Source organism: Meleagris gallopavo, chromosome 7 (genome assembly GCF_000146605.3).
Source record: "Meleagris gallopavo isolate NT-WF06-2002-E0010 breed Aviagen turkey brand Nicholas breeding stock chromosome 7, Turkey_5.1, whole genome shotgun sequence".
In the NCBI taxonomy this organism is placed as follows: Eukaryota; Metazoa; Chordata; class Aves; order Galliformes; family Phasianidae; genus Meleagris; species Meleagris gallopavo.
This window is the reverse complement of record NC_015017.2, coordinates 7,176,465-7,193,419: the sequence shown is the minus strand read 5'-3', so window position 1 is coordinate 7,193,419 and position 16,955 is coordinate 7,176,465. Positions and strand designations below refer to the sequence as shown.

Here is a 16,955-nt window from a genome sequence, read left to right as displayed (position 1 = left end):
TCACTGTTTACTGGCACGCTGTTAATTGAAGGATAGTCATGAGAGCCAGATTTACAGCATTTGTTTGTATGCTTTAGACGGATCCTGCCTGTTGTGTAATATTTATAGCCTGTAGCTCTGTCAGAAGAAGGAAGAACTCCAGGCTTTCTGTCAGCAGAGCAGGGTAGGGCTGAATTACTGCACTGTCTGCTGATCCCATACAAGAAGCCTGTAGAAGACAGACATGCACCTTGGTTTGATATCTTTTGTGTCATTTCCCCTCTCCCCAAGATTTTCTTCTTGTTATACTGCAGATAGTCATAAAACAAATACATAAGTTCGTGGCTAACCTTGATGGTATTACCTTGCTATTCTATCAAACAGCTTATATGTTACACCACAGTAATATCAGCTACAGCATCAGTAACATCTAAGAGCTATTCAGACTGTATGTATATAAATATATTCTCCAAAAAAGAATACAATTGCTTGTAGCAGTCGCCTCCACTTCTAAAAAGATAGACGTTAGGAAACGTCTTTCAAACTGCGCTAGATCCTGTAGCTGGCAGTAGTTGGATCAGAAGCGATGGGAAGAGTTCTCGGCCTCCCAGAGGTGCTGGCCTGCTTCCCAGAGACCTTGGTGTAAAGACTGTGCAGGTCAATTCACTGAGGATGACAGCATGGTGGCAGGGAGCAGGAGGACTGCGCAGCCTGTAGAGGAGAGCTCAGGCAAGAGTGCCATCCTACAAAGTTCGAAATGCAAAAGAAGGATTTTCAAATGCATCTAAGTTGAAGAGTATGGAAATAATTGTTCATGTCTTCCCCAGACTATGAATAAGATGTCGCCTACATCCCTAAAGCTGGCTCTCAGACAACTCAGAGAAGGTGCTTCCATGAGTTTACAAGACGTGTTCACAATGGAGTACAGACTGAGCCAGGCGTGCATGGTAAGCAGGAAGCAGAGAGCTGGCTCTGCAGCCAGGGTTGGGGCAGATCTGTCAGAAACAAGTTTTACATAGCTTACACCAAGGGCTCCCATTTATTTCCAGCAAGTTACTTTAAAATAACATTTTTATGCATGTTATTAAATGAATCAGATGTATGTGAGAATGTGGTGTATCCAATTCTGTTACATTTGAGTGCCTGCTGGTATCTTCACCAGCTGCTTCCTGATAATGGTATTGTTGCTCCATGACCAGTATAGCATCCTTAGCGATTTAAATGTTTTCTCTTCATCAGAAAGAACTGGATATTTCCAGGATTCCTTTAACTGCAAGGTGTTCTAAGTGTGCAGAATACATACAGCATTGCTGAAGGTGAGCTTCTCTCTGAAGATCCCTTCGTCCTGCAGTGCATGAAAGCTGCTTGCTCAATAAGAGATGGATGTTAGGAGTTCTGGCTGTGTTTAAGCAGATTATGTAACTTTTTAATGAAGAAAGCATGAGTAGGAAATAATTGCACAAGTAGAAATTAACTGAATCCTGAGAACTCACATGACAGACAGAAGTGGGAAAAGGAAAGAGGGGATCAGTAGTTTATTCTGTTACAGCTTGGTCCTTTGTCTTTCAGAGAGGCCATGACTTCTATGAAGGGGTTCGAGCAGGTAAGTGCACATACCTGCACCTTTAGTTACCCAAACTAAATATTCTACCACCTCACTGTTGTGTTAACCTCTGGAGATAGAAGCGTATGCAGCAACAGCCCGAGAACACTTGCCAGCTTGCTTTATTTTGGCTTTTCTTGGTCAAAAGGTTTCACTTGGTACAAACTAACAACTACGTTTCCTCTGTGATCTCACTGTCCTTAAGGGTTGTATCCACCGATTAACACAGCACTGTGAGAAGGTTTCAGGAGGGCATTGGGAAAGTTCTTAAGCATATTTAATGCCAAGACTAGTGATTGCTAAGCTGGTCCCTTCTGTGCCAAGTGGTAGTGCTGCTACACTACTGTGGTTTAAGAAACGAAGACTGAAAGTCAGTAACAAGTATTTGCATAGAATGCAGTTACAACAGAGATTGCTTTTGGCCGTGTCAAAAATTCCTCTCAGTGAAGGTGTCTCACTGCAATAAAACTACGTCTGTTAAATAATTCAGCATTTTACAGCAGTGTTCAAGATAGATAGCAGTAAGAGCAGAGCAGCAGTTCAGCAGGTTCATTCAGGGGACAGATGCCCTTGATTCTGCTGCTGATTCAATGCGCAGTTTGTCAAACCCAATGTCACATCTATTAGAAACTGCAGGAATTATTTATGTACTATTCAGCACAAGATGAAACAAAACAAAAGCATTTTCTTCTCCAAGGAGCTTACAGTACAAGACATTTGTATAACGCTTTGGGAATAAGAGGTGGGAACCTGGCTTTTAGTTTTCACACAGTTATGCACTCAAGTATGTACTGTCACCTCCTCCTCACTCTTCATATTTGTCTTTAAAATCTACTTGCATAGCAAAGGTTAGTTTGAGTATTTCATGTCAGTAACGCTGTATTAAAGACAGCCTAGGGATGAGAGATTCAAAGTTTTGCACGACACAGGACAAGCTTCTTTTATTAATTAGTCCTTAGCACTCATTAACAGGCACTCCTTTTAGGATTTTATCACACGTTGAGAAGTATGTACTTTTCATTGTGTGGTAATGGGGATAATGATATCTTTAGGAGAGAATATTCCTACAATATATTCTGAATCACCATATAGGTTTTCACAGCTGCTGAAATGAAGCAATTTTGGAAGACACAAACCTCAAAGGCTGGGAGTTGGGTGAACACCAAATCAACTCCTGATTTGTAACTCACAGTGCCATTAAACCATCTGGGGACAGGCAGAGGACAAAAGGAGATTGCTTCTCACCATGCAGACTGTAAATCCCACATGGGGCTGTAAAGAAAGCAGCTGCAGGAGCAGTGGTTGGGTACCTTTCCTTCTGACGTGGGATGATGAAGCAAAGGCATAATTGTGTCAGAAATGGGGAAGGAGAACAGATTCAGCTGCGCTGACCGGATGGCTGAGAATAAGCACTTGAAGCACTTCTGAACTCGTTGTATATATGTTCTCAGATTTGTCTTACATTTGTTGCTTTTTTAGTAAGATCTTTCTCTTGGTTTAAGAGTCAAGGAGAATCTGACTGTCATTATTGCAGCTAGGTCTGATCTCATAAAAATCATTATCCAACAAGGTGCCAAGCACCCCATCTTTGATTTGCAAGTGACTTCGCTGTGCACTTCACAGGATCAAGCAGATTGAGTGAAAATGAACGCATGTGTTTGTTCTTTGAATTCCAAGCACTTCATAGCCAACTGTTGACCCCCACAGAAGGATCTACCCACAAAGTGGACTTAAAATATAATCATCAGATTTTAGTTTTTGAAGAGGGTCTTTCAGTAACTGTGGCTATAGGTCATGTTTTAATGACAGCTTTTACCTACTTCAAGCCACGTTTTTAAACAAAATACTTCCCTAGCATATGTAGTAAAAGCTGACACAAAGGTTTTTAAACCTACTCTGATCTGAGGTCAGAATTGTATTTCTCTTTTTGCCCAATTTCCTTTCAGACGGGCTGAGAACCTGCTGCAAACCATCTCTTCATTTATGTTTCTTGTTGTTCGTGCTACTGAAGAAAAGCCAAAACCTTAAAGCATTTAATACGTGGATCATGCTTCATCCGTAGGGCATGGGATCTTCCCACATACCAGTAAATGTGGTCTTTGAACACTTCAGGGATCTGTAGTTCCCTTCAATGTACAGAACAGTACATAAATTAAGGAATGCACAGCTCTGGGTGACTGCCAAGGACCCGGAGGTCTTTCTTCGTCAGAAGGGCAGGCACTTTTGGAGTCAATACCTTGAACACATCCAGGTGACTACAGCCTCAGCAGTCTGGGAGGACCAAAATGTCTGAAGTTACCCTCCTATTTGTGCACTCTAGGTGAAACTGTGAAGGCCTTTATACAGTGCTGATCTTGCAGAGATGGTATTTCTGCACGCAGCAGCGGGGTGCTGCTTCTGCCCTGCAGTGCTGGCAGCTGCCAGCCTCACCCCCGTAGGAGGGAGCAGGCAGACAGTTTTCATAGCAGCTCATAGAATCTCAGGTGCTTAGAAATACCAGTGTTTTGACTGTGCTGAGTGAACATAAGCAGTCGAACACAAAGTCTTGCAAACTCATTCCTACCTTTTTTCTTTTTCCTTAAGGAACACAGGAGCAAATCCATAACCATAGCACTGTGTTACTTTTATCTTAACGAGCTTCCCTCCACCTACCTCAGAAGTCCCCAGAATTCCTGTTCCATTCTCGTGCAGAAATCTCAAGCTGGAGAAGAACAAAATATAGAGAAGTTATTGCAGTAAAGGAGAGCATTCATAACACTGTTAGATAATAAGTACTGGAATTTAAGAAAGGTGAAACATCTCATAGGAGGTAGCATTAGGATCATTCAGTGTGACCAGCTGTCAGCCTGGCTGCTGACCCAAACAGATCATTCTGTCTGACTGCACAGTGCTGCCGTGCCAGTGAGAATTACCAGCAGTGACTGTGGTGTCTCAGATCTGAAGCTGTAGCAGTGTGCAATGGACTTTTCCCCTATTGCTCTCTAATGTAAAGCATCTCCAGTCAGTGCTGTCTTTTGTAGGGGACAGATGATTTCCGCCAGTCTGTGATTGTGAATTGAAGAAAATAATAAGTGCTATTCCAGTGCAATAAACATAAGTGATTTGGGATGGTTTTGACCCAGACCAATCAATGGCTTCACATCACCACACGTGAAAAGGAAAGAAGTGTGAAAAAGTGTAAAAAAGTTTGTAGAATCATAACTTTTCAGTAAGAAAGTAAATTAATTATAAAATAAAAGCACACTGCTTTTGAAGAATTACCCACATCACTTCTACTACAGCTATGTAATGAACTTCTACTCAGTGCTTATTTGCATCCAAAGAGCCCTCAGTCCTGAACTTGAGGAAGAATGGGGTCAATGCTTCATTCACAGCTCCTCCTTTCTTTGAAAGCTGTAAGAGGAAAAGTTGCAGTGTCCTCAGCCTCAGCAATTACTGCAAGTTGTCCTTTGAATGAGACTTACTTTCTGGGTGTTCTCTGAGTGGTGCTCAATAGAGGGAGAAATGTTTCTTCTGCAGAGCAGTCTTGATGCCATGCCTTCTGCAGCTGTGACACAAGGAATGCACTTTGAGAATCGTGTACCTCATTGCACTTTCCCATGCAGATCGTTCATTGATGATTTTCATTTTCAGCGGTGCATTTCCCAGCATACAGCGCAAACTATATATATACACAGTTGTACAAATCCTCACAGTTGGATCTATACAGCTCTGCAGCACTGTCAGTATTCACAATACTCCTGAATTTCCCACAATGATTCTGTGCTGTGCTACTTTCTCATTGATTATTTCAATGATCAGTTTATCTGGTGCATTTAAATTAGCCACAGGAATCTTCTGTTCTCTACAGAGTCCAGTTTGGCACTGGAAATCCTAACACTATTGGAGCAGTTCTTCTGGGGTGGTCCAGCACTCCTTGTGGCTGGCAGCCCTCAGCTCCCTCTCTGCACGGGTGACAACTCAGTAGAGTAGGAGGGTGCATTCCAACTGCTCTGTCTTTTGTGAAGCACGCTGACTTTTCTCTCTGGTGTATCTCTGTAGATCTGGGTGCAACCAGAACTCATCTCAGTTACAGAACGTAACTGTTGTGTTTCTCTCCCCACTCCACAGTGCTGATTGACAAGGACCAGTCCCCCCGCTGGAAGCCTGCTGCTCTGGAAGAAGTCAGCGATGAATTCGTGGACAATTGTTTCAAGCCTCTGGGAAACAACGACCTCAAGTTGTAGAGATCATATCTACTGACATCTTACACATCTGCTTCATTTTATGCTATAAAAACTAAGAACAGCGTGATGAAGTATGACGAAGCTCTTAGCCAGCCTGACTTGTAACTATTTTTCACTTTCAGTACCATTCTCTTTTGTTATGTAGCTGTAACGACAACATGATTACATCTCTGGTTAATAAGGGGAAAAATGACTTGAAGGCAAATAGTTATTCTGACTGCTGTTAGACAATGATTAATGTTCAGCTTTGGGCCTCAGCCATTGAGGGGAATCTTGCGGGGAGACAGTGCGGCTCAGGGATGGGCTGCAGAGCAGGAGCTGAGGAACCCATGGTGTTCCTGGCTCTGTTGCTGGGCTGTTGAAGCAAGATTGGGCCTCTGATTCTTCTCTGTGCAATGAAATTAAGATATACTTAAAGCATTAAAACAGTCGGAGCTACAAATGCCAGACATGCTAATTTCATGGCGTTAAGTAGTCTTTTAAATCAAAGGTCAGACTGACGTATGATTATTAGTCTGAGAGCAAGGAATTATTCTATTGATTTAACATTTGGTCTGTGTTCAGCATTGCCACGTGATGCAGACGATGTTTCAAATGTCATAATAGCGTCAGAGCCCCGAGCACTTTTCTTTCCGCTGGTAAAATCTATTTTGTAAAAACGCCATTGATTGAATTGCATAATGAGCTTCTCACGATTTCGAGCATTGTTGGAGCTTTTCCTGCTCTCCCAGTGGCAAAGAAGTCACTGTCTCCAGCCTCCTCTGCCTGCAAAGGAGCACGTTGGCTGCTGGTGGTCCAGCAATTCCAAAGGCAGTGGCCCTGATGCTCACGTGGCTGCAGCGTGGCTGCACCATGCCGGCTGGCTTCATTTCTCCTTGTGCCCAGCAGCGTCCTGAGCTGGAGCCGTCCCTGACTGCTGGGTGGGAAACTTGGGACAGGTAGGAGGAATGCAGCAGGATGCACTGGTGATAGAGAATAGTGGCAAACAGAATGCCTCCTGCCACACAGACCCTGAAGTTCTTTAACACAACAAATCTTCACAGGTGTGTCTGTGGGGACCAACATTTAAACATTCATCAAAAAAACACTCAATGTTCATTAAAGGTCACTGAATTCTGTCAGTAACAGTGTTTAAAGTTCTGTGATACAACCAGAGCCCCTTGATACTACTAACATACTGTAGAGAGGGGACAAGACTTATTTTTCTATTGTGCATGCAAAGCACAGCTACAGATCTTTGTTCAGTATGAAGGCTGCACGCTTTTATATACTCAAGCAAATTGTACATCGGTACCTCTTCTGACTTGTTTCCACAGTTAGAGACAGGTTACAAATGCACAATTTGGGAAGAGGAACCACTGACATTAAGGAAAAATCAGTCTTGCTCAATACCATCAGTTATCAGCACTGGGACTAAAATCAGAGCCATGGAATGGTTACAGAGCTCCCAGCATTTGGCAGCTTCTGTTACCAGCAGCACTGGTCAGTGCTGGCTAAGAGCTCTTTCCTTCCTAATGCTGTTGCCTGGAAACAAAGTTCAGGAAATTCAAGCATCAAGGTGAACTAGAGTGTCTTTCAGAGAATTAAAGGTGAGCACAATAAAGAAAAATGGCTCTTTGCATTGTCACTAGAATCTGGAAAGTAAAATTAGGAACATGTCAGCTGCCATGTAACATTGCTCTGTACATATTTACAAGAGAGACCCTGGGTTTATTATTAAAAGTAGCTGAGAGGCTTTGTTAACACCTTTGGGATAGCTTCTAAAAATACGACTCAAATTTCTCACTTACCTGTGCCGTAAGAAATACAGACCTTCCTCTTCTTTTAAAATTCTAGATTCTTAAACAACTACTGTATTTTAAAAAGAACTGGTCCATGCCTCTATTCCTGTACAAACACTACAACTGTCAGCTGCTGCATTCATGGAATAACACAGTGATCCCCGTGGTGTAGAGATTGTCCCTTCTGTGCCTGAGAGGGACCTGCAGTATTTTAGCTGCTGCTGAACCAGGAAACAGTGATGTGCACATCTGTGTGCTTCCGAACTTGACGTGAATCATCTGGAGCTCACAGTAATGAGACCCTCTCCAACTTGTGCCTTTTTACCAAATAAAAGTCGTATAAGCAGATGGCCATTTTCATTTTATTTGGTTCACAAGAAAATATTTTCCACAAAAAATCTTGTAAAAATATAATGTAGTATGTTTTATTTGAGAGTACGGATGTATTGTACTACAGAAAGGTCAGTGGTACAAAGTTGTGCTGCAGTTAGTGTGCTCCAAAGCATTCCTAGGATGTTGTCAGTCACACACAACCCACTCAGACCCTGCGTGTGTTCCACAGAGAAAACACAAAGCACACAGACACTGAACTCCAAACAGAAGGACGTGTGTATGTCAGAGCACACCAGTCCCCTGCCAGAGTGCCTTTATTGTACTAAATCGAAGAATTGGTGGCAACTTTGCACTAAGAGTGGCTTTTGAAGACTGCAGAATAGTTTCATCTAAAGGTAAGCAGACAGATGGAATTCCATTGAGGTGAAGAAACCTTTATTATTACCCATTTAGCATTAGGCCTGTTGGCACAGCAGCACGGCCTTTCCAGTCACTGCCACCTATGGCATGTGCACAGCCCAGTGGCCGGGCCCAGCCTGGCCAGTGCGAGTCAGCAGCAGTCGTGTGCTGAGCTACCAAGAAGTACTTCTGATCATTCCTTCTGGATACACTTCCCACCAGCTGAATTTCAAGTGATGCTGTTTGTCAGAAAGTTTGCAAAACAGCTGAGCTCTCTCTCAATTCACATCTGAGAGTAAGCTGAAACACTGCAATGGTCCTCCTTCTGCTGCTTACCGCTGCTTCAGAATCGTACTTGTATCAGTCACGAGGACTGTGTGTGCCTTTTAAAAATAGTAACAGTGTTTGCCAGTATGGAAAGCAGTTTCCTTCTGCAAAATGAAAACATGAAATTGGAAGCACTTGGATGCAGGAAAAAATGACATGGCTGATACGTTGGCCTTAACAGAAGAAGGAGCAAATGGGTGCTGAAACAACACAAGCTTCCTACGAGGCATTCACTTTGCCTAAGATGGCAGTGGAGCGGTAGGAGATCAGTTTGTTTCCTCCTCCCAACCCCAGAGAGCAGAGCAATAGAGGTCAGGCCCAAGGCCCCAGAGAAGAGTGGGGCTGTGAGTTCTGCAGCACTGCTGATGAGTGCAGCAGCCGCTAGCCTGGGGCCCAAGGCTCGCTCACAGCCCTATGTTCTGCTCAGGCCTGAGGCTCCCACAGCTCAGCTGTGCCTCAGTGCACGTGGCTCTACCCGTGGGGATGTGCTCAGCCTACGGGAGCAGAAGCAAGGCAAAGGCCAGCAGTTCTGAGGGTGTGATGCTGGATTGAAAGCTCAGCGCAGTGCAGCTGTAGTCCCATGAAATCAATACAGCCCCCTGACCAAAAAAAAAGTAAAAAAAATACAAAGCAAACAGCTTTGGCCTGAACGCAGCAATTAGATGTGATTAAACTCTTACTGCAAGATTTTAGAGAATAGCCTTCATGCATTCGCAGAAGCCAGAGCATCTGTTAACTTAATTACAATGCACTATTTATCAATATCGTAATGTTTCTCATCGGTTCTGTTAAGAGTGGAAGTTGAATAGGATCATAATCCATATGGTTCCCTGAATACTATTTGGTTTTATAAAACGCTTCTCACCGCCTTCGTCGTTTTGTGGTTTGTGGGCCTGCTCGGGTCAGAGAATCAAAGTGAAGGTTACAACAGCAGCTGCCTTTGCTACATAGAGGTCCTGCTTTCGCTTCAGCAGAACACAGACAAGTTTGCCAGGCGTACCATTCTCGTCACCTACAAACAGGCCATATATTTTTTATGCAGTACATAAATATAATCCATGCTTCGTTCTTAAGCATCTCGGGGGCCCCTGCGGCAGTGCTCCTGCAGTTGCAAGGCAGTTGCATTCTTCCCGTTTTCTTTTTTAACACTACTTTCTGATCACTCAACACGTACAAAGACAGACAACACTCATCATATGGCTGATAACGAACAACACGTGATTAATAGGTTCTACTGTATTCCACAGGGTTTCTTAGCAATATAGATTAAAAGGCAATTTTTTCCAGCCTCTCCTTGCAAACACACCCAGAGGAGCACTCTGCTCGGTCACAGCTGACTTTACTCAACTTGCACCAGCACCAAACACGACCTGCTGGCAGACAGACGCTCGCTGAAGCCAGACCAGGCTCAGGGCACATCGCTCTCAATGAAAGGGATGTCGCTGTATTTGCTCTCTGTCACTGCCCACTGCTTCACTGCCTGATCGAGAATCTCATGGGAGAGGCGGTGTGCGTAGTCCAGCACTATGGCGCTCGACGGACCTTTCTCATCCACCATCCCTGCTATCAGCGACGATTTCTCCCCGGTGCACCCTTCGTCACCTTCCCTGCTCCCTTCCACACGGATAGCGTTTGATCCCGCAAAGGCATCTTTGGATTTGATGCATCCCATGGTACATTTGAAAACCCAGCTGCAAAATTCAGTTCAACAGCATGTTTTCATAACCTGGAAGTGGCTCCTTCCTTAGTTGCACAGCGTTGCTCCTTCTTGCCAGGGGTTGCACTGTCTCCACCAGTGCTTCTTTACTTCTGGATAAATCTGTCAAAACAGTGTTTCACAGAAATGCAGTAAATAGTTCACCATTTTCAGTGAGCTCAAAGAGGAGCTAAAGTGGTTGCAGAAGCTGTAAAACCAACTCCAATACATCTGTGCACGGAGCATCTAAAACGTGTTTTATCAGTACTACAGTCACCAGGCAGAGTCCAACTCGAATTCAAGCTTCCCTGGAATGCAGTTCCCAGAGTGTGGCATGAGCTGTAAGCCATCTATAACAGTCTGTCTGCAATATAACCATACAGGTCTTGGGAATAACATCTGTTTCTTCCAAACAGATGAGATAGTGCTGCTTTCCTCAGTCTGTACACAAATACCATTTAACTGCAGCGACTGCTGCTGCTGCTAAGAAAGTAAAACAAAGAAGAGCCTCACACAGACAAAAGCAGCAGGTAACCACCACCTGAAAGGACTCGAGTTACATAAATGCCAGATCTGCTCACCTTGCCAGAACAAGCGCTGTACGAAGCACACGCTGACATGACCTCCAGGTCTGCTTCACCAGAACGTGCCAGCAGAAAACTCTGCCTTTTTCCCCACACCTGAGCGGGTCCTTCAGTCGAACTGATTGAGAATCTGAACTGCTGAGCCCCACATTCCACTACATGCAGCTTTGTTACTAACCTACAGAGCAGTTTCTCAGGCTCTTTCCTCTAGAGGGGCACAGCAGAACTGTACAATTTGCCTGACGTCGCTTGGCATGAGCTTACCATTCCCCAGAGTTAGTAGACTGCCAGCCAAAATAAAGACTGTGCTGCACAGAAACCAACTGTTCCCTACGGTTTCACCCAATGACGTCATACTGAGGTCAGCCAAAGTTAAACATTTTTTTGTAAATAGCCTTTGAAAACATAATTATGGCAAAGATATTAAGCTTTGTTTATTTCCTTTATGTACTGAGGGAAACAGGGGCTCCAATCCAGTAACCTGATGCCAGGCAAATACTGAGAGAGGAAATCCCATTTGCAGGCAGGTGACCACAGAATGGCTTAGGTTGGAAGAAGCCTCAAAGATCATCTAGTTCCAACCCTCTGCCGTGGGCAGGGCTGCCACTCATCAGATCAGGATGCTCACCCAGGGCCCCATCCAACCTTGACTACCTCGAGAAATGGAGCCTTCTCTGCTCAAGGCCCACAGGTAGGACAGCACTGCCCCAGCCCCAGCCCAGCAGCTGGCATGTGCGAGTCAGGCTCATGGTGACAAGCTTCTGTCCTCCTACAGGAGAGGACACTCGTGAGAAGGCCCCTACCTCTAGAAGGCAGCTTTTGGAAGCAGCTGTGAAACTGGCAGCCCCAAGCACTGCAGTGGTGGTTGGTGCTCCTGGAGTCAAGTCAGACCTGTGGGACTTCCGAAGCCACAAAACATTTTCACACCTTTTGCTTGTTCTCAGAACATCTCAGCACTTTAAAGAAACATCTGTAAATCACTTAAATCAGTGCAGTGTTTATTTTGACAGTAACGACATGATGCAGCAGGTACCAGTGTGTTTTAAGACTAAGCGATATGGCCATCAGACCTGTAACATAGACCCTGCCTCAAGCATTACTAGTTTGACCCAACACAGAAGATAGTTTAACTATCGTTGAGGTTTATATTTTAAGAACTTGTTATTAAATGGGTAAAAGAAAGGATTATCTTAAGTGCAAAAGAAACTGAATATATATCCCTGAGGAGGTTTATGAAAATCCAAGAGATTCATACCCGTGTCTTTCAGCCACGTGCACCAATGCAACTTATAATGCTGACAGAACGTGCTTACAGACCAGAGGCCAAGGAGATGTCTGAAAGCCATTCAGACTCTGAATAATTCAAATCTTCTAAATAGTTTTGTCTCGTACATTTCTAATTTCAATATTTATCATTAATAAAATATAAATGAAGTAATTTGCACTTGCAGTTCTCAAGCTCTACATAGCTCAGAGCATCTCACATGGTAAGGAATCACTAGACAGCACTGCTGATCCCTGAGTTGCAACCTTTAACCAGACCAAGGAATACACAGGCTTCTCCCATGGTGCACAGATACCCTGCCTAATCCCTTCTCATGATACTCTGCTGGTGACAGTCAGAAGTTTCAGATTAGATCTCATGACACCCCTAGACTTGGCCAGAACTATAAATACTATAAATTTAAAACTCAGCTTCCCCTCGCCATAGTTTGAGCGCTGTCCAAATACTCTATGCCATAGGTGATATATTAGCATATTTTTGTCACTTTCATCTCTCACATTTTATCTAATGACTATCTGAATTATCTACGGTTATAACCCAATCCTTTTCTATATAATCCTTTTTTTGGTGCTCTTTAGAGAAGGTCTGTTAAATATCAACCAGTTCTTGTACTTTATCCTGGTATTAAGATGTGTCGGCCCTATAGCTGGAGATTTCCTTTCCTCTTTTTGAGCGACTCCAGCAAATGAGTTAGATGGAGGAAATGAGAGTATAAGGACAAGCATCTCCTAAAGCAGATATGGAGGGATTCTGTAGGCCAGGATCTTCTCCTCGAGGACTTCCCACCTTCTTACCTCCACCTTTCATTTGGGCTAACTCAGATATGGGTGTGACTGTCTGACATGGAGGAAGGAGCAGGCTAGAAAACAGCTGTATAGCAAGACATGCAAGACAATGAAATTGTTTCCTATTGATTACTAGTTAGGCTTAAAAGCAAAGTTATTGACCGTGGTTTCAATCGTGGACTGTTGCTCGTTTCATTATTCATGGGGTGCAGTACTTTCTAAGTCAGCGCAGTAGGTTTTATTGTTTGTCTGCTCTACTCTAGTTAATAATTGTTGGCACATAAACGCTTGTAAATGAAGTTGTCCTCCATCTCCTGACTGATTTCCCATTTTTCTGACAGCCACTGCTTGCACACGTAGGATAAAGCACTGTTTAAATCCTCTCTGCCTACCTCATCTCCACCATTGTTCTGATAGGGATTTTAACGCCTCTGGCTGTCTCACAAAGCACACATCTTTGGTAGAGGTGAGTTCACGTTACTGCTGGCACAATGTTGCACTCAGTAGCTGCACAAGGCAAAGCTGGCTGACTAGAGTCTGTTTCAGCACCCAAGCTCTTGCCTGTGGCTGGCTGTGTTTCAGAAAGCACTGCAGGGATGGTTCCAGGCTCAGGCCAAAACCTCTGTGGATACAGCTGCTCACCTGAGAAGCTCTTGTGCTTAGCTCGAGGCAGAAGTTAGTGTGCTGCAACCTGCTCTGCTGTACTGTCATCCGGGAGTTAAAGCAGCACTGCTGCAAATCTTAACAAAGATTCTCTTCTTAAGGATCAGTTTTACAATAAGTGAAATGCTAGTTTGTTTTTCAGACAAACTAAACCAACAGGTTGCTGGTTCTGCTAAATTTCAGTCAAGCTCTGATCAGTAAGGTCTTAAATACCTCATATTTAACTTCAATACTGCAAATGCCATGCGTTGTTTTAAAAAGGGCCTTGAGAGCACAGCCCTGGAATTTCAAGTACAAGTTCAGGTGTGGTTTCCCATTAGTTCCTACACGCTCACACACTGCAGTAATACAAAGAAGGAAAGTCCTGCGGGAGCCGTGCTGTGCAGTTGAACTCACCTCGCATGCAAGGACCACGCTGCCTCTCTGCCAGTCTTCCTCAGTGCTTCCTGCCAAACCGAGCTCATTTCTAATCACTGAAGGAAAGAAAGCAATGTTAGAAAGATGCCTACCGTTTCCTACCATACCACAAGAACAATGGAAAAATGTTAATAGCACATACACGGTCTTATTTTGATAAAAATGTTCCAGTATTAAAATCTTCACTCAGAAATAATCACAAAAGGATAAGCATAAGCCATCCACCACTAAGAGTTTTGTTAGCCTCCCTTCATACAATGAAGGGAGGCATAAAAGGAAGTTTTTGTGGCTTGCAGCAGCTCAAGCTGCCACAGGCAAATAAGTCCCAGCTCCCGTGTACATGGTTTCCCTTGGTTAGACCACTGAAATATCTCCCTGAAGAGCAGTGCTACACTGCAAGGAATCACCCTCTCCAATGCTGTTTTATCAGTCAGCTGATTAAAAACAAGTCCTACTTTTGGAAACAGCTCTGCGTAGCTGCACCCAGTGGAGCACAGTGGGTGATTTCTGCTGCCAGAGAACTGGGCTCCTCACTTCCCAACGTCCCCACGTGACGCCCTGTAACAGGGAGGCTCGTAGGTCCTTCTCCAGCACCCGTGAGGAAGGAAGCTCTGTGTGCTACTTACCAGGGACCTGTCTGCTCTGAACAAATCATCCCCCTCGTCCACAGCACAGATCGCTTCACGACTGGGACTCTGCAAAAAGAAGCCAGACATAAAACACTGCTCTTACCAAGTCAAAGTTCTGTATTACCACAGAGTTAAACGAATCCCTCAGTGCTGGCCCTGCGGAACTATGCTCGCCTGTTCACCCACAGCGTTTGACTTTCTCAAAGGCAGAAGGATGACGCAGCACTTCAGACATCAGGCTGAATGGCAGGCTGCAAGAATTTATGCCCGGCTCCCAACCCCAGGGCCACTGCGGGTGGGTGGCTCCCGTCCCCAAGGACAGGTTGGGCAGGGTGTGGGACGAGCGCTGTGCCAGGCAGCCAGTGCCCTGCCTGCTGCTGAGCTTAGAGCCCTTTTCTCTCTTCCCCCTCTCCAGGTTTCTGCAGGGAGCCAGGCCTCTATCACTGGGCACAGAGGGACAGTGGTCAAATCATCACAGTGATTTCAGCAGGGCACCGTAGTACCCCGGTGTAACTAAGTCCAGCGGGAATCTCTTGCTTCCTTGGACTGTTCAGACATAGCAGCTACACAGTTTTCTGTGCTGATGGGAAAAAAGGGAAGTTTAATGTTTATTATAAATGGTGCAGAATAGGGATAGAAATGCTGGGAAGCGTTCAACACAAGTTCTCCCTGTTATCAATAATAAAAATAAGCAATAGGACCTCTAGTACTACCCAAAAGCACACACCTGCAGAGATATCCAGCAACTGCTTACGCATACCAGCTGGATGCACAGCTACACTTAGCAGAAGTTCTCAACCTTCCAAAAAACGGCACGTGATTCTTTCACTCCTCCTAAAGAGACTGGAACATTACATACAAAGGGAACCAAATTCCCCTCTGTTTCCAGCTGAGTGTCTTTTCCCAAACTCAGGTAGGAGCACAGCAGAACACGCTGCTCAGACCACGGTTGAGCTGAGCAATGTTCACCCAGGATGCAAACCGGCAGCACCTGGGCAGCCAGATCTCCATACTGCATCTCATGGCAGCAAAGTTCAGGCCCTCCATGAGATCCAGCAGTGAGACAGAGCACAACCAGCCTGCCTTCCCTCTGCCCAGCAAGGCAGGACCTCATGCTCTGAGGCACAAGATGTGATGCTCATGTATATTCTGCCCTCCTCCCTCGCGGTGCTTGCTGCTGGAGGAGATAAGCGCTGCAGGTTGGGAAGGGCTGGATGCTGGAGACAAGCCGCTGCTGAGCAGGATTAACATGTCAGTGAAAGTTTTCTCCTTATCTCCCTTATGGTACACGCTGGAATTTCAAAGCCTTCCCCCCTACTGTGGCTGGAACTGATTAACTCCAGCAGGCGTCTAAGCTGGTCTGCAGCTGAATGGGGCGGCAGCGCAGGCCGGGGGAGCGCTTTCCTTCCTATCTCCCTTTTGAGAGCCAGGCGTGACCACCAGCTTATCCTAAACGGCTTTTCAGTAAGAGGATGGCTGATGGAGCGAGCAGAGGCAAAGGAAGGAACCTTTTGGTCAAAACAGCAGTAATTCAGAAAACGACAGTCAGGCAGCAAGTGCAGCTCTCGGCAGCCAAAAGGTTAGGTTTCATCCAGGAAAAGCCTCGTTGGAGATATTGAATGCTGCGTGCATGGTAGCTCTGTCCTCAAAGGCTCCTTTGCCTTAGCACAGCAGCGGGTTGGGTTCAGCTGGGAGACGGCCTGAAGGTGAGGTGAGGAAGACGTTGAAAGCTTCTTACAGGCTCACTTAATGTCGCTGCTTGCCCAAGCAACGATAGAAGAAAAGGTAGGAAGAACCTGATGCTGCTGAGCTCCTCAGGAGCCCCGTCTGCAGGAAGCCTGGCCAAAGCTGCGGGAACCCAACTGTCGGAGTCACAGAGGAGCGCCTCCTTCAGGGGAAGGAGTAGCCGATGGCTGCGGAGATCTTCAACTCCTCAAGAACCCAGACCCAAATCCCAAATGATGCTCAAAGGGGCGAACGGAGACACGACGTAGTAAATGGATGTTATGTTTTCAGCACGGGTGTAGAGCTGTTTCCTCGAGCAGTGTGCAAAGAAACGCATGTTCGAATCCCCTCTCGGCAAAGCCCAGAGCACCGCGAGCATCGGCAAAACCCCACACGCGTCAGGCTGCCGCCCCAGAGCCGGTGGAGACCCCAGCAGGACACGCGTGGGGCACTCGCCGAGAGCCCTGCAGGAAGGGCAAGGCCCGGGGAACCCGAGGCGGGGACCGCCGTCAGGTACCTGCGG

At 45.3% G+C, this 16,955-nt stretch overlaps 2 protein-coding genes across 6 annotated transcripts in view; one reads left to right on the top strand and one right to left on the bottom strand.

Annotated features, from left to right (window-relative positions):
• Positions 1-7,937, top strand: part of HIBCH (3-hydroxyisobutyryl-CoA hydrolase) — a 37,117-nt gene extending 29,180 nt beyond the window's left edge. The window contains exons 11-13 of the mRNA XM_031554139.1: positions 807-926; positions 1,549-1,582; positions 5,693-7,937. Coding sequence (XP_031409999.1) covers positions 807-926; positions 1,549-1,582; positions 5,693-5,808 — 270 coding nt within the window. The 3' untranslated portion in view covers positions 5,809-7,937. The remainder of the gene's footprint in view (positions 1-806; positions 927-1,548; positions 1,583-5,692) is intronic.
• Positions 7,938-7,941: 4 nt separating this feature from the next.
• Positions 7,942-16,955, bottom strand: part of C7H2orf88 (chromosome 7 C2orf88 homolog) — a 28,262-nt gene continuing 19,248 nt past the window's right edge. For 2 of the 5 annotated variants that reach the window (XM_019616956.2, XM_010713369.3), the window contains exons 6-8: positions 14,705-14,773; positions 14,058-14,134; positions 7,942-10,467 (exon numbers count right to left, since the gene is read on the bottom strand). In XM_019616956.2, coding sequence (XP_019472501.1) covers positions 10,057-10,320 — 264 coding nt within the window. In that variant the 5' untranslated portion in view covers positions 10,321-10,467; positions 14,058-14,134; positions 14,705-14,773 and the 3' untranslated portion in view covers positions 7,942-10,056. The other 3 variants (XM_010713370.3, XR_004160278.1, XM_019616957.2) reach the window with 3 other exon arrangements.